Source organism: Malaya genurostris, chromosome 2 (genome assembly GCF_030247185.1).
Source record: "Malaya genurostris strain Urasoe2022 chromosome 2, Malgen_1.1, whole genome shotgun sequence".
In the NCBI taxonomy this organism is placed as follows: Eukaryota; Metazoa; Arthropoda; class Insecta; order Diptera; family Culicidae; genus Malaya; species Malaya genurostris.
The window spans coordinates 305,713,435-305,741,347 of NC_080571.1; the positions used below are offsets into that span (position 1 = coordinate 305,713,435).

Genomic DNA, 27,913 nt, shown 5'->3' on the forward strand with positions numbered 1-27,913 from the left:
GTTACGGGCGGCCAGATCCAAGCTACGCTCCACTGCGACAGACGGCAGAACACCGGATAAAATCATTTGCATCGGAAGAACCGGGTAAGATTTTATGTTTCTAACCGATTTTTGCATTGCAAAATCCAAGTCCGGCTTTTGGTCTCAATGATTTTATTCAGATTTTTCATTCCAAAATGATCAAATAGGATTTTCAAATTAAGTCGCAATTAACCGATTTTTCATTTAGTGGTTCATAGAAAACGTTAAAAAATACTACAATTTCATTATTTTGATCCACAAAACCTGAAAAAGGCATGAAAATTCTTCTTTGAAGTCGGGGAGAGTCGGTAGCCTTGGAGCATTTTTTTTCTTCAAGTAATCAAAAATGTTTGATGAATTTGAAATGGAAGTCATAGAAATTACTCACTTTACTTACAATAAAAAATTGAAATAAATTTCTTCAATACTTTTCTATAAAACATGAGGCCCTAGGCTGCCGACTCTCCCCTATATGTAGATGTAAGTTTAGGGGTAGGAAAATTTTTTTTTCGTTTCGATGGCGGACATATTGAGCATCTCCTGTTTAAAAAAATAGTGACTTACCGTTCCCGTAGTATCGTTCGAATCTCAATTCTGATACATTGAAATGATTGATAAAATTGATCACGAGACTTATTTCAAGTGCGTTCACCTTTAAAAATATGAATGTTAAATATTTAGCAACATATACCAACAAAAACGTGATTAATCCACCTAGCAGTGAGATGATACCTTTTTTTATCAACCCCGTGTGCTTTTTGCATGAATATTCTTAGGTGTTTTAGTTCTCATGACATTATTTTAATTATCGTCGTTTTAAACGGCAAATTGAGATTTTAATCACTCATTATCCTGTAATGTCGAAACTGCAAATCGTATCGAAATTCAATCTTAACGTGTGACAATCGATTGAACATTCCATGAGATGTCGAAATCAGTTAAATTCACCTGAGGAGTGTGTAGACATCTTTGAGAAATTGTAGTGCGAACTAAAATTTGGGGATACATTCCGAATCCAGAAACAAATACCGCTTAAACTGAAATAAATTTTTTTGGTAATGGATTATCCAAATCTGCAAACCCGATAAACCTGATTAATTTATGTGAAATGGACATTTTTATACTAATCACCCAGTATCTCCTAAACCAGAAGTCGTATCTGTCTAAAAAGTAAGATGTTTAATAGGATTTTAAGACCTCTCATTTGAATCATAGATGGTTTTTAGATTTCATTTGAAACTTAGATCGGTTCAGCCATCTACGACAAAAATAAATTGCATTATTTCACATATCCTGTGGTTCCGCAATCAGAAGTCGGATCCAAACGTAATTCAGAAACCTTGTTTGGGAGTATACTACTTTTCATATGAATCTGAGTTTGTAGAAACGGTTTAGCCATCTCCGAGAAAATTGAGTGAAATTATTTGTCACACACGCATTTGCTGATCTCGACGGCCTGAGTCGTATGGTATATGGAATTCATGTTCTTCCAGCATTTATTGCTGTAAGTAGTTTAAATCAATATAATTATGGAATAATTTCCAACTCGAAAATGCTGATATCATCTGGTTTACATATACCATATTCGAACGATTATGTTGCCAAAAACGAACCGTGCTAAAATCGGTCCGAGGCAGGTCTTTTTGGTACTTAGAAACAATTGTATGTAACAGTATAAAAAATCGTGTTTCACGTTGCTCCCAAGCATTGCTTTGTCATAGAGCGCTCAAAACTTCTACTGCTGGAATAGGGGAAAAAGTCACTTATACAAAAATGTCGATATCTCCGTTGAAAATGGACGGATTTTAACAATCTATGGCTTGTTGGATAGCTATTACCGTGTGGAATATAAGTATAGCAACATATTCTGTTTTCAAGGTCAAATGTGACAGATACTTTAAAGAAAAAAAAAATTTGACATATTTTGACGTATAACTCAAAAAGTAAAAATCCGATCTCAAAACCATTCAATAGCGTTCTGGGTGACGGGGAGACCTTTCATTTGCGACTAGTTCGATCGAAATCGGTCCAGCCATCTCTGAGATCTCGACCTCTTAGTTGACAACACACATACATACACACACACTCTCACACACACACACACACACACACACACACACACACACACACACACACACACACACACACACACACACACACACACACACACACACACACACACACACACACACAAACACACGGACATTTGTTCAGTTCGTCGAGCTGAATCGATTGGTATATGATATTCGGCCCTCCGGGCCTCGGAAAATTTTTTATATATATAAAAAAAGGTAAAAAGCCTTGGTATTACATTTCTTTTGTGAAATTAGATCTTTTATTTTAACAAACTTCGCAGCCAATTCATAGCGTACAGAACCGTTGCATGTCTGGTGGTACGATCCTATTGACACTAAAAATCCTGCCCAGCCGGGACTCGAACATAGAACAACTGGCTTGTAAGACCAGTTGAATTGAACCACCAACCCGCGCGGCTTTAGCAACATACACAAACAACAAAAACAGTGTTGCTGTTCTTGTTACAAAAACTTTTGAAACATTTTTTCCACATTTTATGAGAATCATGCGGTTTCCATACCATATCTTACAAAAGAAAAAAGAAAGGTGTGGAGTCGGACGGGAACCCGTTTTCTTATATAATTTCGATGTCTTGCAAGTATAAGTTTATCTATTTTAATAACAAAACACAAAGTGGAAACGTCAATGTATGAGTGATAGCACTATCGACAGCCGTCGGCTCGGTGTTTAAAATGTCGGAAATTCATCGTAAAGTGCACCGTATTTTCAACGGAAAGACATAGCACGATGAAACTTCAAAGCTTTTCCGGCAGCCGGCTACCCAGAGCAATAAGCACATGATAATATTATTAACACAATATCATTTCCGGTGATGCATGTGGAAATGCATAGCATTTCTCCGTTACAAATAACAACAAGCACCGAGCTAACATTCCTTCTTTTTCCAAGTAGATCAGGCCGGCGACGGTATTGATCGGCATGCAGGGATCAATCCAGCTTGCATAAACGTCTTGCAACTTCAAGTCCTTCACAAGTCCTGAGAAGGAGCCTGGTACGGACAGTCTTTAATGCTAAGGAGTGTATCGATAAGTAGTTAGCAACATTCAGACAGTTATTACTCTGCAATGGCTTAATTTTTTACAGCGTATTTTGCGGTGACATGTTTGTTTACATGTCAATAACAGCTGCGCAATCGATTGGTTTCGGTACGGTTTATCATTTCAATGATGAGTCGAATTGATCCGGAAAACGCGAAAGAAAATTCTGCACACTTGGTGCTCAGAAAGTGGTGCCACGTACAACGAAATTGCAAAACGGGTGAAAGTGCACCACACCAGTGTCAAAAATATTATCGAGTTCGGTAAGACCCTTTCCATGAAGGATTTGCCCCGATCCGGTGGGAAAACGGGTCCCAGCCAGCCCGGCCGGGACTTAAAAGTGGTTGAGTACAGCAAAGTTCGGAACTCCCTGAAAAAGTGCCGAAAAAGTCCCTGGTACAGCAAGTTCAGGCCAAAACAAGACCGCGAAAACTGTATAACCGGATTCTACAGAATAAAGACGGATGCATCCTGATCGACGACGAAACCTACGCCAAGGAAGACTCTCGAGCGCTACCCGGACCGCAATATTATACGAAATCGGTGTACCAGGACCTGGACGACGCTGACACCACGGTGGCGATGGAAAAGTTTGGGCAGAAGGTGTTGGTCTGGCAAGCAATTTGTACCTGTGGTTTGCGGTCGTCGATTTTCTTCACGAAGGGCACAATTAGCGCCAAGGTGTACGAGGAAGAATGTTTGAAGAAGAGAATGCTGCCACTGTACAGAACGCATAAGGCTCCATCTCTATTCTGGCCGGATTTGGCTTCAGCCCACTACGCCAACTCCGTTCTACAGTGGTTGTCAAAAAGTAATGTACAATTCGTGGAAAACGACATCAACTCACCGAACTGCCCGGATCTTCGGCCAATTGAATGGTATTGGGCAATTGTCAAGCGGCACTTTCGGAAGAAAGATACAGTGTCCCAAAACATGCAGGAGTTAAAAAAAAAAACTGGACAGCTGCCACCAGGAATATCACAAAAGTAACTGTGTAGAATTTAATGAAGAATGTCAAGTCCAAAGTGCGAGCATTTCAAAGAAACTAGGATTTTCTTCAATATAATCAGTGAAATGCATAAAAATGTTATTTTTCTACAATATATCGAAAACTGATGTCAAAATAGGTTTTTTTTCGCTCTTTTATTCAATAATCAATGTTGCTAACTACTTTTTGCTACACTCCTTAATGCATGTTTGTATCTCATATAGTAGTCTCAAAATCGATAAACTGCAGCAGTTTTTACTATTGTTTTTTAGCACTCGACTTGCACTCGTTTACTACTGTAGGTTCGAGTTGATATTGAACTGCTAGCGCGACTTCGCAGCCCGATCAGAAAAGAAGTACAAATCATATTCTATGACATTAATTACTGTGGTGCTAGATATATTGAAGAATGAGCTATTCAATGGATCACCACTCGGTTTTCGTTTAATAACTTCTTCTCCAAACGTCGAATCGTTTGCGGTATTCAAAGGTTAGTTTTCTTATTTAATTATCAAAGAAATAAAGCATTGATTGATTTTTAAGTCTATATGGTTATTTAAAATAAAAAGTAAGTTCCCCCATACTCAATTTTATACAAATTTTAACCCGCGAGAGCAAAAAAATACTTTCACCGATAGAGCTCGAATTTTGCGTAGTTACTAAAGAACAAAGTTTTGGTACTTACCGAATGTACCTTTTGTGGAATTTGGTCATTCCGTTTCAAAAGAATTCTTAGTGAACATAACAATGGAGTGAAATTGTCACCACGAATCCTTTCAGATCGGGGTTCTAACATACGACAACTGGCTTATAATGAATTGGAAACCCGGGAAATGCATAGTTCCAACGGGTTAATGTTTGAAATGTACCTCTGGTTTGTATACATTTCCAGTAACACGTGTTCAACTAGAATGGACATGTAAATAAACTGCCGTTAGCTGTCAAATAATGTTCATTCAATGAATTTTGAGAGGTTATGTCATGTTTGTACAAAACTTAATTGTAAAATTTAAAACACTTAATACGTAATAATAAAAATGCATCTCCCCCTTCTTCTTTTGCTTTTTTTTGTTCTTCTTGTTCTGGTTAGCGTCACCTCACTAGAGATGACGCCGATTTGATGGCACAGCAACTTAGGCTATATTGCCAGTTAATTTTCGTTTATAGTCCAATGGACTTTCTTTTCACTGGACTACAAGCGAACATCTCTCTGTGTGGCTGCGTCGAGTCGACAAAGTACGGATAAAAATCTTTTCTTTCTTGGAAAATACTCGAATTTTCTCCAGACTAACACGATACAACGTGCTCACCCGTTGAGAGTTCCACCGCAAGTGAAAAATGCCCCTCAATCATCCTAGCAACCAGTTATGGTTATTCATAACGAAAAATGTCTGACATGAAAGTGATTTTCAACTCTGAGAAAGTAAAATTATTTGTATCAAAATTTGGTCAACTTTCAGACGAAAAATCGGGACAATGCTTTGAAGTGCAGAAATTTACGTGGGAAACAACGAACCGGTTCACCTTCGAGGTAATCACTTTGGATGCGGCCATAGTAAGCATACGTACCCCGGACAAGGATTTCATTCCGGACGAAGTGATTCTGTGCAGTGGAACGCTAAAAGCATATCTTCATTATGCTAGTCAAAATCTATCCTGTTCGGTTCAGTGTGCAGCGTTGAAACGACACACCGACGTGTCTCAACGGATTTGGTTGCCCTACGTTTCGGGATCTGATTTGATTCTCACAAACGTGATCCTAGCCGATTACAGGAATTTAATGATACGGGTTAGATTTAGTGTGTCATTCAATAACTTCGTTCAAATCAGTTATCAGGTGGTCAGTGATAGAGCTGGACCATTTGAGACTACTCACCGGTTCGTTCTGAATCTCGGTGGTAGAATTTCGGGACATTTTGGCACATATGATCATGTTGTTCAGATGAACGCAGAAGAATTCTACAAAGTTAAAGGGAAAAAGGTATGGGACACTGTATCACACAGTATGGCGAACGATTTGGCTGATCTGCGGGTAGCTCAACATGTCGGAATGGCGATTTACAGATCGGAACAAAATGGTTTCAATGGAATTTACCGACTTGCCGCACAGAATGGGATGGATTTCAACGTGAGATTAATTCAGGCGCGCAAAAGACGCGTTATGGAGATTCACTCAGATTTCTCTTGGGTACATTTTTCGACATTGGACGATTTACCGGAAATTACGGAAAATATAGTTCCGTTCTATGCATGCATTGGAATACGAAATATAGAACAGATTTTTGACATGGATGAGCTTGTTAATTCCGTAGTAAAATTCGTTGAAGGTGAAGACTCGGGAAGTGAGTTGGTTGCATCAGGTGCATCTTGTGATACTGTTGATGAATCAGATGTGCGGTACATGATAGACGATTTGCTTTTAAAAGATTTGGAGGAGAAGATTGAAGCGCTTAAAGATGCTGGTCTACTAGGCATGAAAGAAACACGAGACATTATTATCGATTTGATCATCATGAGCTTGGACCAAATCAGTGAATTTACCGCGGACTCCGATGTCATAGATGAAGATGAAGTTCGCATAATTATCGAAGAAATGATACTAAAGGCAGTAGCTTCTTCTACTGTGAGCATTCTGAGTAAAACAAAGTCATCGGATTCTGAGCTGGACGATGTAACGATAAGTGATGAAGAAGTACTAAATGCATATCAGAAGCATGGTGGCATACTAGTGCAGCTCAGCAAAACACCGTTTTTCAAAACATGCAAAAATAAAAGTTTGTTTTCCCTGACTGGACGTATCCGGAAACCGGCAAAACTAGTTAACCACAACAGAGTTCTACTAAAGTTTGGTCTTTGTAAAAATCCTTTCAATAAGAAAAAAAAATCTATTTCATCAGCGTGAAATCAATAAAAATAAGTAAATTTTTAGAACACATTTCTATGTCTTTTCGCAAATAAAGTGAACTAATACCTAATTATTCCCATTGATTCGCATTGGAACTCGTTTCAATATTGAGTATATCTTGTGTCAATATTAAGCAACATAGAAGCGGAAATGTGGTGATACATTGTGTGCGATCCAAAAATTGAGAATTTTCAACCCGATTCGAAATGTATGGCGGATGTCGGTTGATGTGTGCTGAATGCGAAACCAATCACCGGATAGGGGTTTCTAGTCTCCGTCCGCATATCATCGTTGGTGCTATCATCTCGTATTGATGCCTATGCGATATTCGTGATGTATCAATACGTACCTATATATGGAATGCTTTCGGGGAACCAATGAATCGAAGCTCTTCTGTGTACTAACTGTAGGCAATAAAATAAATTGTTCGCTTCGCTTCGATCCCCTGTTGACTATCTGTTCGTGGTATGAAATCGTAGCTGGAGACGAGGGCGGCGTTGCGGTAACGGTTCCATTTTCCATTTCACAGCACCCAAATGCGATTTGAGCGTAGAATGGAATCGATAAAACCCAGCTTCTGCTTACATTTCACTGCAAAGCTTCTGGCATCTATTCAGGAGTTAGTATTTCCGAAGCGAAGCGAGATATTGCATTTTGCGTCACTCCTGCTCCATCCTATCGATACCTTTTCTAAACAATACCAAATGTGATCCTGCGGCGCAATTCGAATCGGAACCAATATTTGTATGCTCGCTCGATCGAAACGATGTGCATGTTTGGTTGAAGCGGAAATCCTTTGTATATGAGTATGAATCGAATACCGATTGTCAACTAAGTTGAATTCGTTTTGTATATTTGTGAACATAGAATGGAGTCTATCTCACAGATATTAGAAATTTGAATGATAACTAGCAATTGGAATAAACAATTTGAGTAATTTTGTGATGTAGGTGCGATTTAGATAAATGTCTTTTAAGTGGGAAATAATTGAAAAAGGGAAACTTTCGAAGCGTCTTCCTTAAGTAGTTTCCTTGGATTTGTGGAAGAAAAAAAAGGAATGGTTTTACACCATCTCAATCAGCTACTAACGCAGCAGGCTCAAGCATTCAGTCAAGGCCAATCTTTCATTGACACACGAATGGCATGAAATAGGGATCTGTTAGTGGGATTCACAATTTGACGAACATAGTTTAGTGCAGTCTCATGTTAAACACCCGAATCAAGATACTACAACGTAACAGTTGAACGCAAAATTCGGAAAAATGCAACCTAATTTGAAAAACCGATGTAAGTATATTTCAATGCAAAAGTCGGATAAAGTCATTCATTTATTTTATACAGTTCTATCACTGAAGATGTTTTGAAACGATTTTTATATTACATAATCTACCGTTGTTGATGTACAAGAAATTTAAGCTTTTCTTAAGGTGCAAATGCTTTTTGATTTGGTGCATTATCTTCTACTGAATAAAACGGATAATGTTATCTATTATTCATTCTGTATGAAGTGCAAATCATTTACTTAAGATAATGACAGAATGCACTATGTGGAACATGAAAACATAAAATACCAATCTATGTGAAGAAATGTATTTTTCTGAATTGCACTCCACTGCTATCAATGAATATATTCGAAAAAGTATATCACAGTACAAACAAATTCTGTTTTTTTCTTTCCTTTGTTAGGCATGCACTTAAAGAACTCTATGCTTCTTATGTTACGCACGCCTCTTACACATTTTTTTCTATACTCAATTTTAGTAAAAATCCGTCAAGTAGCATTGTATACAGAATCGTTCATATTTCTTAGCTAAGTTACTAACATTTTTAAACTAATTTACTATAACGTGAATAACTCTATACTTTTTTGCTCTAACCTCTCCGTTCCCTTTATAAAAATTTATTGATCTTTAGTAATAATTTTTCGTGCCAAACCTCCTCCCCCCCCAATATTTTGAGGAACTTGTCGCCCCTGAATACAATACATTTCAACGATTCTCAAACTTCTCGACGCTGTGCTGTCTTTTGAATCAAAATAGGCTTTACATTCAGCAATTACTTCTTCATTTGAGATGAATTTTTTTAAACGAGCATTTTTTTCTGGGATCAGCAAATAGCGAGTAGTCTCTGGGGGCCATATCTGGACTATAGGTAGATAAGGAAGCAATTGGAAGTGTAATTTGCATTATTTAACCATGTCTTGATGAAACATATTTTCCTTGATGTTTGCCTTCAAACGATCAAACACCGCTAAGTATGATTCAAGATTATACCATGTGCATCCCCAAACATTAAAGCCAAAACCTTCCCAGGTGAGATGGTGATCGTTTTGTTTCCGGAGTGAAGTGATGGATCCATGTTCTATCCATTATCACATATCGACTCAAAAAATCTGAGACATTGTATTCGATTCTATCACAATTCGTTGATTAAAAGTTGAGTAATCTGCAAAACAACATGACGACTCTTCTAATAAGATGACTATTGGTATTATAGCTCTATATAGTAAGGGCTTTAGAAAAACATACATAAATCGAAAATCTTCATCTTGCGGATTGAAACAGCGCTGTTTTCTGCAACTGCTCATCAAGTCCGATCATATTTCTAATAACCAGATAGTAAAAATTGAAAGAATTTATCGATGAACCGGAAGTCGCCATCGTAAAGTTAGAATTTCGGAATAACTTCAAATATCGTTTTTCGGCATCTATTCGTGAAATCAGCTCCAAATATAGTCTTATTGAAACCCGGCGAACGACCATAATTAGGTTAAAACCGGGTATAAATAAACGGTAAAAAAAGTCTTATTGAAAGGATTTTCAAAGATAATCGATGAACCGGATGTCGCCATGTTGAACATTGAAACGAATTCAAACATCGGTTTGCAGCATCTACTTGTAAAATCCGTTCCGAAAATATTTATATCGTATGAATTGTCAAACATTGTCGATAAACCGGAACACGCCATCTTAGAATTTGAATCATACAAACAACGTTCGTTTCCACAGAATCTACTTGTGAAATCCATTCCGAAAATACTCATATCGTCAAGATGTTAAAAGATTATCGATTATTCGGAAAGTATCATCTTAGATTTTTACCAGGCGTCAAATATCGTTTTCCGGCATTTAATCTTCGAACACGCTTCAAAGTTACCTATATCGCAATAAATGGTGTCGAAAAATCAGATACCGTACTCTTGGATTATAAATTAACTTCAAACATAAGTTAGTAATAGTTAATACCCATTTTGCAAATAATTCGGTTACATAAATCGTTTTCCGGCATCTAGTCTTCAAACCCGTCCCATTGGATTGACACAGAATGTCGACTATTTGAAAGTAGCCAGTTTGAATTTTGAAATGATTTCAAATATTGTTTTTCGGTGTCGCTGTTACCCCGAGTTGGTGATTCAATGCGTACGGAGCTGGTCTTACAAGCCAGTAAGGAAGGATTCTTAGTGTTTATAGGATCGTAGCACTAGTGATGCAAAGATTCTGTACTCGTAAGAATAGGCAAGAATCTCTGCTCAATCACGAAGATATTCCAGTTTAGATACTGGTCGGAAACATTGTCGTTTACCAAATTAGGTTACCAAGCTGATTGTTCCGTGACACCTATGGAAGAGTCTGATTAGTCGGCCATCCTTCTGTTCAATAGGAGAAGCATTAACATTTTCTCTCTTCCTAACCTTTATCCTTTCCAGTAAATTATGTAGATTGGGGCTTCCGGTAATGATGACAATCATGCTGTTAAAATATGCGTATACAAAATATGAAACTTATATGATCTAATTAGCATAAAACATGATGAATTTAGTATGAAATCCATCAAGACCATCCTCACAAAACAACGTAAGAATGACCATTAGATTCATCAGTAATCGGGAGCAAAGATGCGATTTCTAAATGACGAGCCTCAGCGTTTTAAGCTACCTTTGCTTAGGAGTCTGCAGTCTGAATGAATGTTAGAACAACGATCATAAAACTTATTCGAATATTCCGTTGTTAAATAACTTTAATTGATTTCAATTTATTCATTGCAAATGTTCCCCGGTCGGCAATATAATATAGAATGCAAATTTTAATGGGAAGAGCCGAACAGAATTCACTGAAATCCTCTAGGACTAAACCGCATAATAGCACATATTTCCACGAATGCAACCCAAATTCATAATTATAATTTCATATGTCTTTAATTGTCACATCAAACCAATTCACCCAGCAGATTATTTTAATTTATGATCCTTAATTTGGTGACAAATAGTTGAGAGATGATTTATCTCTACGGAAGCTTTCCCTGCATATTGTCGAACAGGAACATTATTCTACCAGAATGTGTGCGAAGCTCAAGAACTATTTTGCCACCACGTCGTTCGTTCACGCGATGGTCGAATGAAAACGCACCCTCACGTTTGCATCCCTTCCGATTTAACCATCGTCGTACTGCAGCAGTCGCCGCCGCAGCAACCACGAATCATGCAGCAATTTCGTCTTTATAGCAATAAAACAAATATGAAAATAAAGTATTTAATTATAAACATCCTCTCTATTTATGCTGGGCGTATTATCCGCTTCATTCGTGTCATCATCGCCCCCTGGCAATGCCGTTGTTGTTTTCGCGTGAATTTTGTGACGGGACCGAGTGGGATAATTCTGAAATATAAATGGGACTTATGACATTAAAAATCTATTGAATCTACTGGAAGGGAACACGTGTGGCTCCGAGACATAACCAGTGGGAATGGGTTGGTGCGACTGTTTATTGGAAAACGCCATTGAGTAGTGTGAGGAAGTTTCACTGGGCGTATGTTTGATGCTTACTGAATCAGTGAAGTATGTCAATATATAGCGATGTTATGACAGTTCTAGCAAAGAAAGTGATAGATATGAAAACAGCTATAACAATCTTAGTGTAATAGTAAAAAAGTGGTAATTGTTAGAGAAGAAGAAAGAAAAATGTCATAAAGACCGATGACATTCATTTATGATTTGTATTCCGAGATTTCTTACCATCACTCTTATCTATGTACACTACTGGTGAAGGGGAACGGAGTATATACATTCATCAGTGCAAAAGAATGTGTTTTCATGATACACGTTAGAATGCTTCCCAATGAACACATATTGATTTCGTTCGAACACGTGCCGTAATCATTTGTAGCAACAGCATAAAAAATATTTAGCTTTGATATAGACATTCATTAATCGTGTACTGACCTTATTGTAACTGTGGAATTTGATTATCACTTGCGCGAGTATAATCGGACGCTAGAACAAAGCATTGATATTTTGTTTCAAACATTTACTCTGTAATCCGACATCGGAATGTGGTGCTAGATAGGAGGTGAAATACCAAAAATAATTACTCAAATAATATTCATCAATAAGTATCTTTGATTGCTGTTGACTATAGAGTTTACATTCTATCGAAGGATGTGGAATTTGACGGTGTTGTCACTGAAGCAAGTCTAACAGCCGATGATTTACTTAAAAATGGAGTTGCTTGAGGGAGTTAAGATACTCGAGTGCAAGCAATTGTACTCAGCATCTATTGTCGATGGAAATAAGTCTTATCGTCCCTCAGATTCGTTTCGAGTAATATTGACCAGATCTGCGTTGCCTAGCCATGTCTATATCGATCAAATTCATCTTCCTGTTCGGCTTTTCGTACCGCATGTTATGAATTGCACGAACTGTAAAAAATTCGGGCATACAGCTACTTATTATAGTAATAAATCTAAATGTATAAAATGTCAAGGGCCTCATAAGGATAATCTTTGCGATAAAGATATTGAAAAATGTGTTTATTGTGGGGAGAGTCTTCATGATGATCTCTCAGTACGCACAGCATTTAAGTTGCGTAAAGACAAAATTAAGCTTTCTTTAAAAGCACGCTCTAAGCGCACATATGCAGAAATGCTTAAAACAATTATTGATGTTCCCCCACACGAAACAGAAAACGGTTTTTCAAAACTAGAAAATTACATCTTCTAAAAAAGATCCCAGTGTTAAATCTAAAAAGCCAAATTTAAAAGCAGAAACTGTGCCTCCTGGTTTGTCATATTCATAAACCAATCCAGGAACTAGCACAAGAAAAGACAATAATCCAGTGCTGCTTCGTTACACATTCACCAACGGGATTACTGAAGTTTTCAGAAATTATAGAACGGTTTTTCGCAACATTCAATATTTCTGAACCTCTAAAGACCATCATAACGGTATTCCTTCCAATAGCTAGAGCTTTTTTGAAACAATTTTCAGCTCAATGGCCAGTTCTTTCAGGTTTTGTATCATTTGGTGGATTTATCATTCGTTGCATCCGTTACCTTCCGTAAATTTTAATGACTTTAACATTATACGTCTCGGTAAAGACTCTCCGTATGGCGGAGTGCTTTTACAGGAATTAGGAAATGTTATTCTTTTTATAGATTAACCCTGCAGTCGGGTTCGGACCATTTGGTCCAAAAATCGATAGTTATTTAATGATATTTCTTGAACAGTTGCATATATCGATTTCAAATTTCAGCTATGGTTTATTTTTTTGTAAAAGATGATAAATCAAAAATTTGAGTTAAAAAGTTTAATTATTTTTCGATAAAAATAAAAAGTTACATAAAAAAGGTTCGAGGACCATTTGGTCCATAGTATATTTTTCATTGATTTCGCTATAATGAAACTATTTTTTTTGATTGCTTGGAAATTTCGATCACTACAAAGTCAAAGTCAAAGTCCTGGCTTTACATTCCTTTTGTGGAATTTGGCCTTTCTGTTTCAACAGACTTCGCAGCCTACATCACTCTATCGCTACACGCCAAGCAAATCATGTGACGATTATTCTTGCAAACAAATTTATTACAAAAAGCACATTTTATGTCAGTTTTACTTTTACAACAACCGCAATGGCCACGTTTTCGGCCGATTTGTGAGGAAGTCGGTGAGTGACTTGCTATATTCGAGCGAACAGTCAATGGAGAATCGGAACGGGATAAAATCGAGCTGGAAGAGGCCATTGATAGCGCTGATGTTGATCGAATATGTGTTAGTAAATCATTTGAAGCTTGTAATCTTGGCGCTCCCGTACGCCGTTTCATATATTCATCGGCCAAAGCAAGTGCGAGTTGTCGAAGAAATGTTGGACGTTTTTTACTTGTATCTCCTGTATACCATGATGGATCGATTTCAGAATATATTATATAGGCGTTCAATGCAGAAACATCTAAAATATTCGCAAATACTACGTTTGGCCACCGATTTGTTTTGCGCTTGACACTGAAGTAGCCTATCATTTGGTCGACCGTATCCACCCCACCTAATGAAAGACAATGAATGACAAGGATATAGTTGGCCAAAAATTTACAAAAACTCAAACCTTTTGTTGCATTGTAATAAGACACGATCTTAGGCTTCTTTTTTTCTCCAGCGTTATCAACATCAGGTGTATTGTGCATGGTACTCAGCAATACGGTTCCTTTATTTTTATGACTGATGTACGAGACTAATGTCGTTGTTTTATTGAAAGCAAATGTAGAAGAGTATAGCGGTTTCTTTTTAAAATCAAGTAATATGGCAGGAATAAATGTTTTATTCTTTCGAACTGTGCCGACCAATGTCATTTTTTTTGCAACAGTTGTTCTCCGAGCTCTAAAGTTGTGAAAAAATTATCACATGTAACATTTTGTCCCTGCAATCCATCAACCAAATCCAATACAACACGTTGGCCTTGATTGCGTTCTGGATTTGCATTAGCTTCTTTTCCAAGGTATGGTTGTATTTTCCAAACATATCCCGTTTTCGAATCAACTGCTAGCCAAAATTTCAAGCCATATTTGGCCGGTTTTGATGGCATAAATTGTCGGAAAGAACATCTTCCTCTATACGCCAACAATTGTTCATCGATTGTCACGTTTTCATGACAATTGTAAAACATTGGAAGGAGTTCTTCCCAGCGGTTCCACAAATCACGAATTGGTGCAAATTTGTCACTACTTTTCATTTGTCTTCGGCTCATCACATCATCGAATCGTAGTGCTCTATTGATCATTTGAAATGTGTCTTCGGACATAATCGCACGGAACAGTGGACGACCAAACATTTTATCGTACATTCCATGTATATCTTCATCTTTGCCACTGTCAATGTACAAACAAAGATATGAAAAATAAAATGTTTATTGAGAATCAAATAAAAATATAGTACGTACCGACTGACACCCGCAAGAATCAGAATGGAAAAAAATGCATGCAATGTGACTTCATCAATATCCCTCCATTTATCATCAAATTTGTTTCGACCATACTTATTTGTGTTCTCAATAATTAGTCTCTCCATTGTCGTTGGAAAAAATAAAGTGAACGAAGACAAAATATCACAGCATCTCGATACTGCAAATCTCGTTACACCTGGATGCGTTGTCATGATGTTATGTGCAGATGTTCCAATTGGCTGCGGAAAAGGAGTTGCACTCCATTGCAATTGATTCTTCGAAACAAACATGGGATCGATAGACAAAGCAACAGTTTGGTTGCTTATATTGTTATCAATTTCTTTTTCAATTTCTGGATCCGAATCAGAATCAGAATTATTTTCATCGGAAATTGTCGGTAAAAATTCAACATCCGATAGATCCAAATCACTTTCTTCTTCTTCAGAATCACGGTTCAATTGAATTTCATTTTCACGATCAGCTATAGTTGTACTTCTTGTTGAATATCTTTTATAACTTGCCATCTTATCGGAAACAAAAATCACGTCAAGAAAAAACAAAACATGAACACAAACTGCCTAGCTGATCCGCAGCTGTCATATGTTGGCGCTCACTTTACACACAGACTCATTTGTTTACATTTGAAAAAGTTATTATTATCAATGTCAACGCGCGTTTCTGGCTGTGCGTGTGTGTTATTTGGGAATATTTGTGTTAGCGAATATATTTCGTGTAACAAAATTATATAAAAAGACAGTAACACAAAAAATACTAAACAGTATAGCGTTTGTTGTGTATTTTCTATGGAAAATACACAACGGACCAAATGGTCCACGAACCTTTTTAATGTAACTTTTTTTTAACCTGACTGCAGGGTTAAACATTCCTTCGACTTCTAGTATAGAAGTTGTTGCTTGTCAAATCAACAAAAAGGACATTTGCATTGCTTCGGTATATATTCCTCCAAGAGCTCAAGTTGGACAACGACAGCTTCTGGGAGATTTTAATTCGCACGGAATGATGTGGGGTTCCGTTTACAATGATAGCAGATCATCTTTATTATATAATATTTGCAACAATGTCAACATGACTTCGACAATTTTAGCATGACGATACTAAATATGGGTAGCATGACACGGATCCCAAGACCTCCTGCACGTCCAAGTGCATTAGATTTATCTCTTTGCTCGACTTCAATTCGACTAGATTGCACCTGGAAAATATTTCCTGATTTACACGGTAGCGATCATTTACCAATCATCATCTCAATTAGCAGTAACAAAGGCATTGCTAATTCAGTTAATATTCCATATGATTTGACAAAAAATATTGACTGGATTAAATACCAAAGTAGTATCTCAAGTACCTTGAACTCAACGGAAGAGCTCCCCCCACTTGAAGAATATGACTTCCTCGTTTGTTCGATTCCGGAGGCCGCAGAACAAGCCCAAACCAAACGATTTCTTGGCCCATCGTCTAAGAGAAGGCCTCCAAACCCTTGGTGGGACAAACAGTGCTCAGATGCTAAACACGCAAAACAAAATGCTTTCAAGGCGTTTTTTAAACGAGCAGGAGGAACTCCTCAGAAAATTCTTGACTTTAGAAACCAAGTACTTCGGACCAAGAAATGTAGCTATTGGAGACATTTTGTCGAAAGTTTGTCAAGTGAAACCTCAATGAGCACTTTTTGGAATACGGCCAGACGAATGAGGAATCGTAACGTAGGATATGAGAGTGAGGAATACTCGAACCGATGGATATTTGATTTTGCGAGGAAAGTTTGCCCAGATTCTGTTCCTATGCATAGCATTATTAGGGAATCTTTTGCAAATAATGGTTCCATTGATAACCCCTTTTCAATGATGGAATTTTCCATAGCACTCATGTCTTGTAACAATAACGCTCCTAAGTTGGACAGAATTAAATTCAACTTGGTGAAGAATCTGCCCGACCTTGCAAAAAGACGTTTGTTGGAATTGTTCAACAAGTTTCTTGAGCAAAATATTGTTCCACCTAGCTGGAGGCAAATGAAAGTTATCGCCATTCAAAAGCCGGGAAAACCAGCTTCCAATCACAACTCATATAGACCCATTGCAATGTTGTCCTGCATCAGAAAATTGTTCGAAAAAATTATTCTTCAACGTCTCGACACTTGGGTCGAGACGAACGGTTTGTTGTCAGATACTCAGTTTGGCTTCCGTAGAAATAAAGGAACGAATGATTGCCTTGCATTACTTTCGTCTGACATCCAAATTGCCTTCGCTCAAAAGCAACAAATGGCATTTGTATTTTTAGACATTAAAGGAACATTTGATTCAGTCTCCATTGATGTTATTTCAGACAAGCTCCACCAACATGGACTACCAGCGGTTATAAATAATTATTTGCCCAACCTTTTGTCAGAGAAACGCATGCATTTTCCACATGGCGATTTAGCAATATTCCGAATTAGCTACATGGGTCTACCGCAAGGCTCATGCCTCAGTCCGCTCTTTTATAATTTTTAAGTGACAGCTGTCTCGTAACCCCATGTACACTAAGACAATTGGCAGATGATGGCGTGGTTTCAGTTACTGGACCCAAAGCTATTGATCTGCAAAAACCATTGCAAGATACCTTAGATAAATTGTCCGTTTGGGCTGTTCATCTGGGTATCGAGTTCGCTGCGGAGAAAACAGAGCTGGTCGTCTTTTCAAGAAAGTATGATCCCGTGCAGCTTCAGCTTCATATGATGGGAAGAATGATCCAACAGGTTTTGACTTTCAAATACCTTGGGGTGTGGTTTGATTCCAAATGCACGTGGGGAGGACACATTAGGTTTCTGATAACAAAATGCCAACAAAGAGTAAATTGTCTTCGAACAATAACAGGATCTTGGTGGGGTGCACATCCGGAAGATCTAATAAAATTGTATCAGACAACGATACTTTCAGTGATGGAATATGGATGCGTTTGCTTTCGTTCCGCTGCAAGCTCTCATATTATTAAACTGGAGCGAATTCAGTATCGTCGTTTGCGAATCGCCTTAGGCTGCATGCATTCGACATATAAAATGAGTCTTGAAGTTCTGGCGGGAGTTCTTCCATTAAAAGATCGATTATGGGAGCTTTCATCACGCTTGGATGTGAGGTGCTGAATCCCAGGGTAATTAATAATTTCGAACGATTAGTCGAGCTTCGATCTCAAACAAAATTCATGACAGTATATTTTAACCATATGTCACAGGAAATCAACCGATCAAGATATATTCCTATCCGTGTCAGCATCCTGAGTGCCCCTGACTCAACTTTATTTTTCGATACATCCATGCAGCGCGAAGTGCGTGGAATCCCGGATCATCTACGCTCGACGGAAATCCCAAAAATATTTTCACGTAAGTTCAGGCATATTGACTCTGAGAAAATGTTTTACACGGACGGATCGCGAATTGAAGAAGCGACAGGGTTTGGTATGTTCAACAATAATGTTTCGGCCTCATTTAGGCTTCAAGAACCTGCATCTGTTTATATAGCAGAGCTAGCAGATGTTCGTTATAGTTTGAGTGTAATCGTCACATTATCTCCAAGCCATTATTTCCTCTTCACAGATAGTCTGAGTGCAATTGAAGCCATTCGCTCAAACATGACTGGCAAGACTGAACCGTTTTTCTTGGGAAAAATAAAACAGTGCCTGAACGACATATTGAACAATAATTATCTAATCACTATAGTCTGGGTCCCGGCTCATTGCTCCATTCCTGCCAATGAAAGAGCCGATATTTTAGCCAAATGTGGTGCTATTGAGGGTGAAATTTATGAGAGATCGATTGCTTTCAACGAATTCTATAGTTCGTCTCGCCAAAGAACACTTGCCAGCTGGCAAGCATCTTGGGATAAAGATGATCTGGGTCGGTGGATGCACTCAATTATTCCGAAAATATCGACAAAGGCATGGTTCAGGGGACTGGATGTGAGTAGGGATTTCATTCGTGTGATGTCCAGACTCATGTCCAATCACTACACGTTAGATGCACATCTCCTTCGAATTGGGCTCTCCGAGACAAATCATTGTGCTTGCGGAGAAGGTTATCGGGATATTGATCATGTCGTTTGGACATGCGTGGAGTATCGTGATGTCAGATCTCAACTAATAAATTCTTTGCGTACCCAAGGTAGACTATCCAATATCCCAGTTCGAGACATTCTTGCTTGTCGTGACCTTTCATACATGAAACTTATTTATCATTTCATAAAGAAAATTGGAGTTTCAAATTAATAAAGGCCCCTCTTAAGACTTAGTTCTGATCCCAGCTGCGTCCATGAGTTCAACCAATAGCTAAATTAGAATAAAAATTAACTAATGATACAAGCAAACAGCTACAGCTTATTTTATAATTTATAGAAGTTAATCGTTTGGTTCAAATAATATTTCCGAGTAGATTTCATAATTAATGACGAGTTACCTAAGATGATATTTAAGTAATAAGAGGAATATGTTTTAATAAATTCAAATCGTTATGACTATGTTAGAATTAAATTAGGATAAGAATTTTATGTAAAAGTGATGCTACGGCGAAGAAAAACTTATGTAAACTGCCTTGAGAAATAAACGTATTTATGAAGAAAAAAAAATGAATGATAATACGTTAACACCCGTTTTGTTGACCTACAATTGTACTTCTTGAATAAATATTGATTCTTGTACTCTTTAATTAAGATTGATTCATGAACTTCAGAGCGGAGTTCCCAAGGAAACTTGTTGACTATTAGCCACTAAGCATCGAAGCGATTGCACAGGTGTATCTACCAAGCAAATGTATGTAATATTTTCCGTTTACTAAGTGAAAAAATATCTAATGCGGCTTTGCACACATCGATTTGATTCGTGTGCTGTCCGACCTCGCTACCGCTCGTTCGGACCTAACTAAAGCAAATTGCATGAAATGTCGAGATTTAGTGTCTTCTCAAAAAAATTATTTTGAAAAAATTGAACTTTTTTCGAGATGTGTATACTTTATGAACAAATTTTGCAAATTGGTTGCAGATTTCAATGTTATTTTCTTACTTGCCCATAGAGACGCATTTGAGATGAAAATTGTTGCTTTTCAGTTTCGTGTTAGTGTGAGGAGTGTATCGATAAGTAGTTAGCAACATTCAAACAGTTATAACTCTGAAATGGCTTAATTTTTTGCAGCGTGTTTTTTGCGGTGACATGTTTGTTTACATGTCAATAACAACTGTGCAATCGATTGGGTTCGGTACGGTTTATCGTTTCAATGATGAGTCGAATTGATCCGGAAACGCGAAAGAAAATTCTGCACACCTGGTGCTCAGAAAGTGGTGTCACGCACAACGAAATTGCAAAACGGGTGAAAGTGCACCACACCAGTGTCAAAAATATTATCGAGAAGACCCTTTCCATGAAGGATTTGCCCCGATCCGGTAGGAAAACGGATCCCATCCAGCCCGGCCGGGACTTAAAAGTGGTTGAGTACATCAGGAAAAACCCATCGGCGTCGACGCGGGATTTGGTCAAGCAGTTCAACACCAGCATCGGGATGATTCAACGGATCAAAGTTCGGAACTCCCTGAAAACGTACAAGAAACAGAAGGTGCCGAAAAAGTCCCTGGTATAGCAAGTTGAGGCCAAAACAAGACCGCGAAAACTGTATAACCGGATTCTACAGAATAAAGACGGATGCATCCTGATCGACGACGAAACCTACGCCAAGGAAGACTCTCGAGCGCTGCCCGGATCGCAATATTATACGAAATCGGTGTACCAGGACCTGGACGACGCTGACACCACGGTGGCGATGGAAAAGTTTGGGCAGAAGGTGTTGGTCTGGCAAGCAATTTGTACCTGTGGTTTGCGGTCGTCGATTTTCTTCACGAAGGGCACAATTAACGTCAAGGTGTACGAGGAAGAATGTTTGAAGAAGAGAATGCTAAGGAAGAATGTTTGAAGAAGAGAAAGCATAAGGCTCCTCCTCTCTTCTGGCCGGATTTGGCTTCGGCCCACTACGCCAACTCCGTTCTACAATGGTTGTCAAAAAACAATGTACAATTCGTGAAAAAGGACATCAACCCACCGAACTGTCCGGATCTTCGGAAGGTATTGGGCAATTGTCAAGCGGCACTTTCGGAAGGAAGGTACAGTGTCCCAAAACGTGCAGAAGTTCAAAAACAACTGGACAGCTGCCACCAGGAAAGTCACAAAAGTAACTGTGCAGAATTTAATGAAGAATGTCAAGTCCAAAGTGCGAGCGTTTCACAGAAACTAGGATTTTCTTCAATATAATCAGTAAAATGCATAAAAATGTAATTTTTCTACAATATATCGAAAACTGATGTCAAAATATGCTTTTTTTTCGCTTTTTTATTCAATACAGGGTCCGGCACTCGAAGTGTAACCAATTAAAAAGGCCATAAATTCAGTTTGGAAAATTACTTTTACTTAATTCAAAGTACAAAATGTGTAAAAATAATACAAAATTCAGAATCAATTCACTTTTGCTCGATATGACCACCTTTTGCCTTGACTATGGCCTTGAGACGGCCAAAAAACGAATCGCAAGCTGCCCGAATGTGAATTGCAGGTGTATTTTGGCCTACTCGCGGACAATAACTTTTTTCAGCGCCTCGAGACTGGTGTATCTTTTAGTTCGGACTTTGCTCTCCAAAATGGCCCAAAGAGAATAATCCATTGGATTCGCATCTGGTGAATTCGAGAGCCATTGTGTGGACGTGATGAGGTTCGGAACGTTGTTTTTCAGCCATTCTTGGTTCACTCGAGCTTTGTGAGACGGTGCCGAGTCCTGCTGAAACGTCCATGGTCTGCCACCGAAATGTTTGTCTGCCCACGGATTCAAAGCAACCTCCAGAATACTTTCCCGATAATATGTCGCATTTACCTTGACGCCAGGCTCGAAGGTCTGAAGTTGGTTACTTTCGAGTGCCGGACCCTGTAATCAATGTTACTAACTACTTTTCGATACACTCCTTAGTTGCTTTCGACCGCCTAGGTAATTTTAAAGGTTAGCGTCAGTTTCTCTTGTTTGCAAATCTTATGTGCTTTCTGTTTTCTATTTTCTAGGTGTTGAAATTGTTGATTGAACCACACACCAAATCAATCGATCGGATCTTATGAAGAATGTTTTAACAAAATTTGATCCACATCGAAATATACACAAAAATATACTTCTTCTTCTCGGGAACAGAAGAAATATTGCAAAAGCAGTACTTGCCGCGAAAATTTTAAAGTTTCAAAATTTCAAGTGCTTATTTACCGGAGAAAACGAAGAAAAAAAAACTAATTCAACAATATCGAATACAGGACTACTGAAGCTGAGAGATTTCAAAAGAAGATATTATTAAAAATCGCCAAGAATTTACTGGTTTGGCAAGCGATTTACGAATGTGGTAAAACAATTAAGCTTTTCAAAATATCTAATGCAAAAAATGGAAAACATTTACAAAAATTAATGCCGTCAACTACATTTACAACCAAATTCAACATCCTGTCTTTATTTTGACTAGTCTACTATGAAGTTGTTTGTACACCTCTCTCACTCATTCAAGAAACATTGAGCCATCGTGAAGGCAGAGCATCGGACAATTTCGCTCTTTTCTTCTAATGTAGAAATTGCCATTGAACATATATTTACATCTTCTTTTATCTATCACCATCAGCTTTAGTCGGTTTCTAAATGTCTTATTTTTTATATGAGTTGCATGTTAGCCCTTACGAATAAACCCAATAAACAGATTCAAGCAAACCTACTCAACAAGAATTTTGATTGTTCCAATTGATCATACGACGTGTAGTGCTAGGCCAGCTGGATATCGATTGCTGTATGAATAACTCGGGTGTCACATTCTTTTTTTTTTCAAAAAGATTTTCGTTTGACAGCGGGAGCTCGATTTTTTGTTGCTGTTTAATTAAGTGGTGATGTAGATAGCGGTGAAACTGCGTTCGAAACCGTGGACACTTTCATTTCATTTGATCAATTTATTGTGCTCACCCCTTCCACACTATGGGATTATTCTATGGAAGGGGGTTGCTGCCGGTATCGTTTGCGCTTAGACAGACTACTCTGGCAATCACATGCTGTGTAAATTAGATTTTGTTTATTCAAAGTGCTATTGAAATCGTATGAGATCTCAATTTAAGCACCCTTGCGAATATGGCGGCCGCCCAATCGTGCAGATGTTTGATAGCGAAACCGTCAATTTGAATTTTATTATATTGCTCTGCAATCAATCAAAATCGAATCAACACCGCAGGACCTTTTTCCGCAAATGAAAATTCGTAATTTTATCAGATTCCAACAACAAACAAATATCAAACCGTTTACGGTTTTTATTGATTCCTTTCCTTTGTGCGAGCACTTTCGCTCGAAGTATTGACACGTGACCATCATGTTGTTGGTGGTGTTAATATCAGTTTGTTTTAACACCATCTACAAGCTACTCTGTATTGTCACCGCTTTTATGATACGGCTATCTGAAACGCTAAGTATCCTGTTCCCATGTCAACCGATCTAAGGCGACAGCGAATTTGCTTAAAAAATTAATTACGAGTGTTCGCACGTGACCAAATGTTTAATATAAATATCACGCTTCGATGGACTAGTCACGTGTGGTACAAAGGAATTCGAAGATTACTTTTAGATGTTATTTTCTTGAGTTGAAGAATTTTCCCGTGATTTTCCTGAATACAGAATGAAAAATTTAACAATATAACGAATACGATTTTCGTGTTTCGTATCGATGCGATGCAAAAATTAATATATAGCAAAGTAGAAAAGCTAACCCCATCTTCGAGCGTTTAATTCATTTAACCATTTTCAGAACCAGATCCACTTCGAACAAATCCATTTCTATAGTTTGAAGAAACCGTCCGGCAATTATGCTCTCTAAACCAACTGTTGTATTTCATCCCTCGCTCAAAGAATAATGTTAGTCAGTAATCGCATAATAAAACTCTCTTTATCCAACTTCACATCCTTTCGGCAAACATACAGTAACGATTGCAACCCGATTTTCATTTCCTTGAAGCTTACGTGGCTAAGCAAACCCCCTTTCCTCTATCCGTTGCAAATTTTTCAAGTGGCACTTTTTGACGTACTATATTGTTGTTCAACATTTTGGGATCACTCTGGAACGTATGAAAAGAAAAATTCGCCATATGATACCCGGATCATTGCGTTTCTTTGATCGAACTCACACGCATGTTTGATTTTTGCTTTTTACGTCGTCCCGCCCCGTCCGATGAAAACTAGATACCTACCGTTTTTTTGTATTCATACTCCGATAATAATTTGACCTCAAACGGTAAGTAAGCGGTAGCTCCTAAAAGCCATGTTTGATGATCGAAGAGACTGAGTTTGTTTGTATCGTGACATACATGTGCAATAGAAAAAAAAATCAGTAAGTGCGAACTTGAAAAGGGCACTGCCAACGTGGGATAGGGGTGCTTGAAAAATAGAATTCTATGGCATTCGATCGATTGAATATTAGGTAAACTATCATTCAGTATTGTTAATTATTTGCGATGACTGTAGAAACAAAACAGTTTGAATTATACTAAAAATTAAATGAATAAAAAAAACGAAATTAGGGGTTTCTTTATGAATACAGTATCGTTATCGTTCTTCATGAATTTATTTATTTATTTATTTATTTGGAGCAGGAAAAAGCCCGGTGGAGATGAAATTTAGCAATCTCTCTCTCCAACAGGCATAAAACCTCCTCAACATTTGTATCAACAGATTACAATGATCCAACATTTAGACTTGACACTACAATTAAAACTAACAGTTAAAACTAAATTTATAACACTATAACTACACAGAAAAAAATTATGAGTTTTACAGGTATCAGAATTCTACAAACGATACAATTCACAACTACTTAATTTTCTAAATGACGTAATATGCAACTCGCACAGAATTTTACATACTCCGAATGTAATTTGCACTCGTCTACCTAGTACCGCTTTATGGTTTTAAATGTATCAATTATTCAATTAACAGATATGAGCTCTGTGGTTCAGTCGAGTAACCGATGTACTTGTGATCTAATGTTTCTCAGTGCAAGTCGCGCTGCTGCTATCAATCTTTTGTTTTTTATTTCATTCAAATTCAAGCCATGTTATTTTCAAATCACACAATTTTACATGTTCTTGACTATAAATTTGTGTGAAATACGACGCTCCATTTATGTGCATCTTATAAGATGGATGTAAAATCACAAGATTATTTCGAACTGTGTAGTTGATGACACCAAGCATAGCAGTATTAGTACTCTTACTTAGAAGATGAGAGAGAGGAGAAAAGTGGTTAGGTAAACTGAAAATAAGGGTTGGTGGAGGGGGTGCTAAACGAGCGAAAACGAACGACGGGGTTAAAATCAGAATGTAGATCTAATTAGTTATCAAAAAGACGGTGGAAGACAGAAAAAAACGACGAGGTTAGAATCGGCATGTAGATCTAATTAGTGATCAAAATGGATGGTGGAAGACAGAAAAAACGAGAAAATAATGACCAGGTTAATTTAGGCGAGCGAATCTAGTTAGTTTCAAATGAAGATGATGGAGAGACGGAATGGGGTTCGAATGAAAATAAAATATTAACGGTTCCAGATAAATCCTAATCTGACAGGTGACAATCATCTGATCTTATCTTGTCCTATCACTAACCTAATCTAAAACTTCAACGCTAACGTTAGTCATGTATGTTTAAAAGGAAATCGAATAGTAAAACTAATAAAGTTAGCAGGAAAAGAACCCAATAAATAGGTTTTTGAAAGTATTTCGAGGTAAATGAAGATCGAACTCGTTAGAACCACTGTTGAATAAGCGACACATACTGAATGCAGTATCAACTCAACAATACATTGCCGTTTCAACCTTCCGAGCGAACGGACGTGATTTGGATTTACTGCGAAAGCATTGAAAACCAGTTGTGTGTGTGTGATAAAGTGGTCGGACGATATTGTGTGATAGACAATAGTGCTTTTTCCTCTGAGAGGATTTTTTTTCGCATTATAAAGGGTGATTTTTTAAGAGCTTGAGAACTTTTTTAAACAATAAAACGCATAAAATTTGCAAAATCTCATCGGTTCTTTATTTTAAACGTTAGATTGGTACATGACATTTACTTTTTGAAGATAATTTCATTTAAATGTTGACCGCGGCTGCGTCTTAGGTGGTCCATTCGGAAAATCCGCTTTTTTATCGACAAATTTTGTTCAGCGATGAGGCTCATTTCTGGTTGAATGGCTACGTAAATAAGCAAAATTGCCGCATTTGGAGTGAAGAGCAACCAGAAGCCGTTCAAGAACTGCCCATGCATCCCGAAAAATGCACTGTTTGGTGTGGTTTGTACGCTGGTGGAATCATTGGACCGTATTTTTTCAAAGATGCTGTTGGACGCAACGTTACAGTGAATGGCGATCGCTATCGTTCGATGCTAACAAACTTTTTGTTGCCAAAAATGGAAGAACTGAACTTGGTTGACATGTGGTTTCAACAAGATGGCGCTACATGCCACACAGCTCGCGATTCTATGGCCATTTTGAGGGAAAACTTCGGAGAACAATTCATCTCAAGAAATGGACCGGTAAGTTGGCAACCAAGATCATGCGATTTGACGCCTTTAGACTATTTTTTGTGGGGCTACGTCAAGTCTAAAGTCTACAGAAATAAGCCAGTAACTATTCCAGCTTTGGAAGACAACATTTCCGAAGAAATTCGGGCTATTCCGGCCGAAATGCTCGAAAAAGTTGCCCAAAATTGGACTTTCCGAATGGACCACCTAAGACGCAGCCGCGGTCAACATTTAAATGAAATTATCTTCAAAAAGTAAATGTCATGTACCAATCTAACGTTTAAAATAAAGAACCGATGAGATTTTGCAAATTTTATGCGTTTTATTGTTTAAAAAAGTTCTCAAGCTCTTAAAAAATCACCCTTTATAATAGAACAGTGCCTTATTGCGAGCGGTCGATCGAAACGGTACCGTTAGCCGATTATTGTTTCGCCGATCAAGGCCAAGTGTGAGGATTATAAACAAGCGGCCATTGTGTGAGGATTATAAATAAGTGTGCCTTTTCATCTCGGAGGTTTTTTGCACATCATCAAAGCGGCGATACGCCGATCGACGAAGTCCAGCTTGGTGTCCCCCGTTGGATCTTAGTTAAGTACCTTTACTTCGTTTATTTTTATTTCTTTATTTGACCATTATATTTCCCCCCGAATCATTTGTTTTTGCGCGGAAGTAGTTCCGCTATGTCTAATTTAAAACCTGCCCCCCCGCTCCCGATGTTCAAATGGAGACTTCCCTTGTCAGTAAAAAGTCCCGCATAAAGAGCTATCCTGATGGGCTCGCACTACCGGCCGGGCCTTACGCGGTCTATTTCCGGACCAAATCAAAGGAAAAAAAACTGAATATTTTAAAAATATCGCGGGACCTGAATTCGCGATATAATACCATAAAAAGTATAGATAGAATACGGCCTGACAAGCTCAGGGTCCTGTTTACCAGCTCAAAACAGGCTAATGAGCTTGTTCAAAATGATCCTTTTACGCTGGAGTACCGCGTCTACGTGCCAGCTCGTGAAGTCGAAATCGACGGTGTGGTCACCGATTCGAGTTTGACTTGCGAGGATATTCTTAAGT

The 27,913-nt window shown here is 38.0% G+C and overlaps 1 protein-coding gene across 1 annotated transcript; it reads left to right on the forward strand.

Moving 5' to 3' along the window:
* Nucleotides 1–5,530: 5,530 nt before the first annotated feature.
* On the forward strand, nt 5,531–7,045 carry LOC131429299 (uncharacterized). Its single transcript, XM_058593358.1, has one exon. The coding sequence runs from the start codon at nt 5,531–5,533 to the stop codon at nt 7,043–7,045; it is 1,515 nt and encodes a 504-aa protein (XP_058449341.1).
* The last annotated feature ends 20,868 nt before the right edge of the window (nt 7,046–27,913 follow it).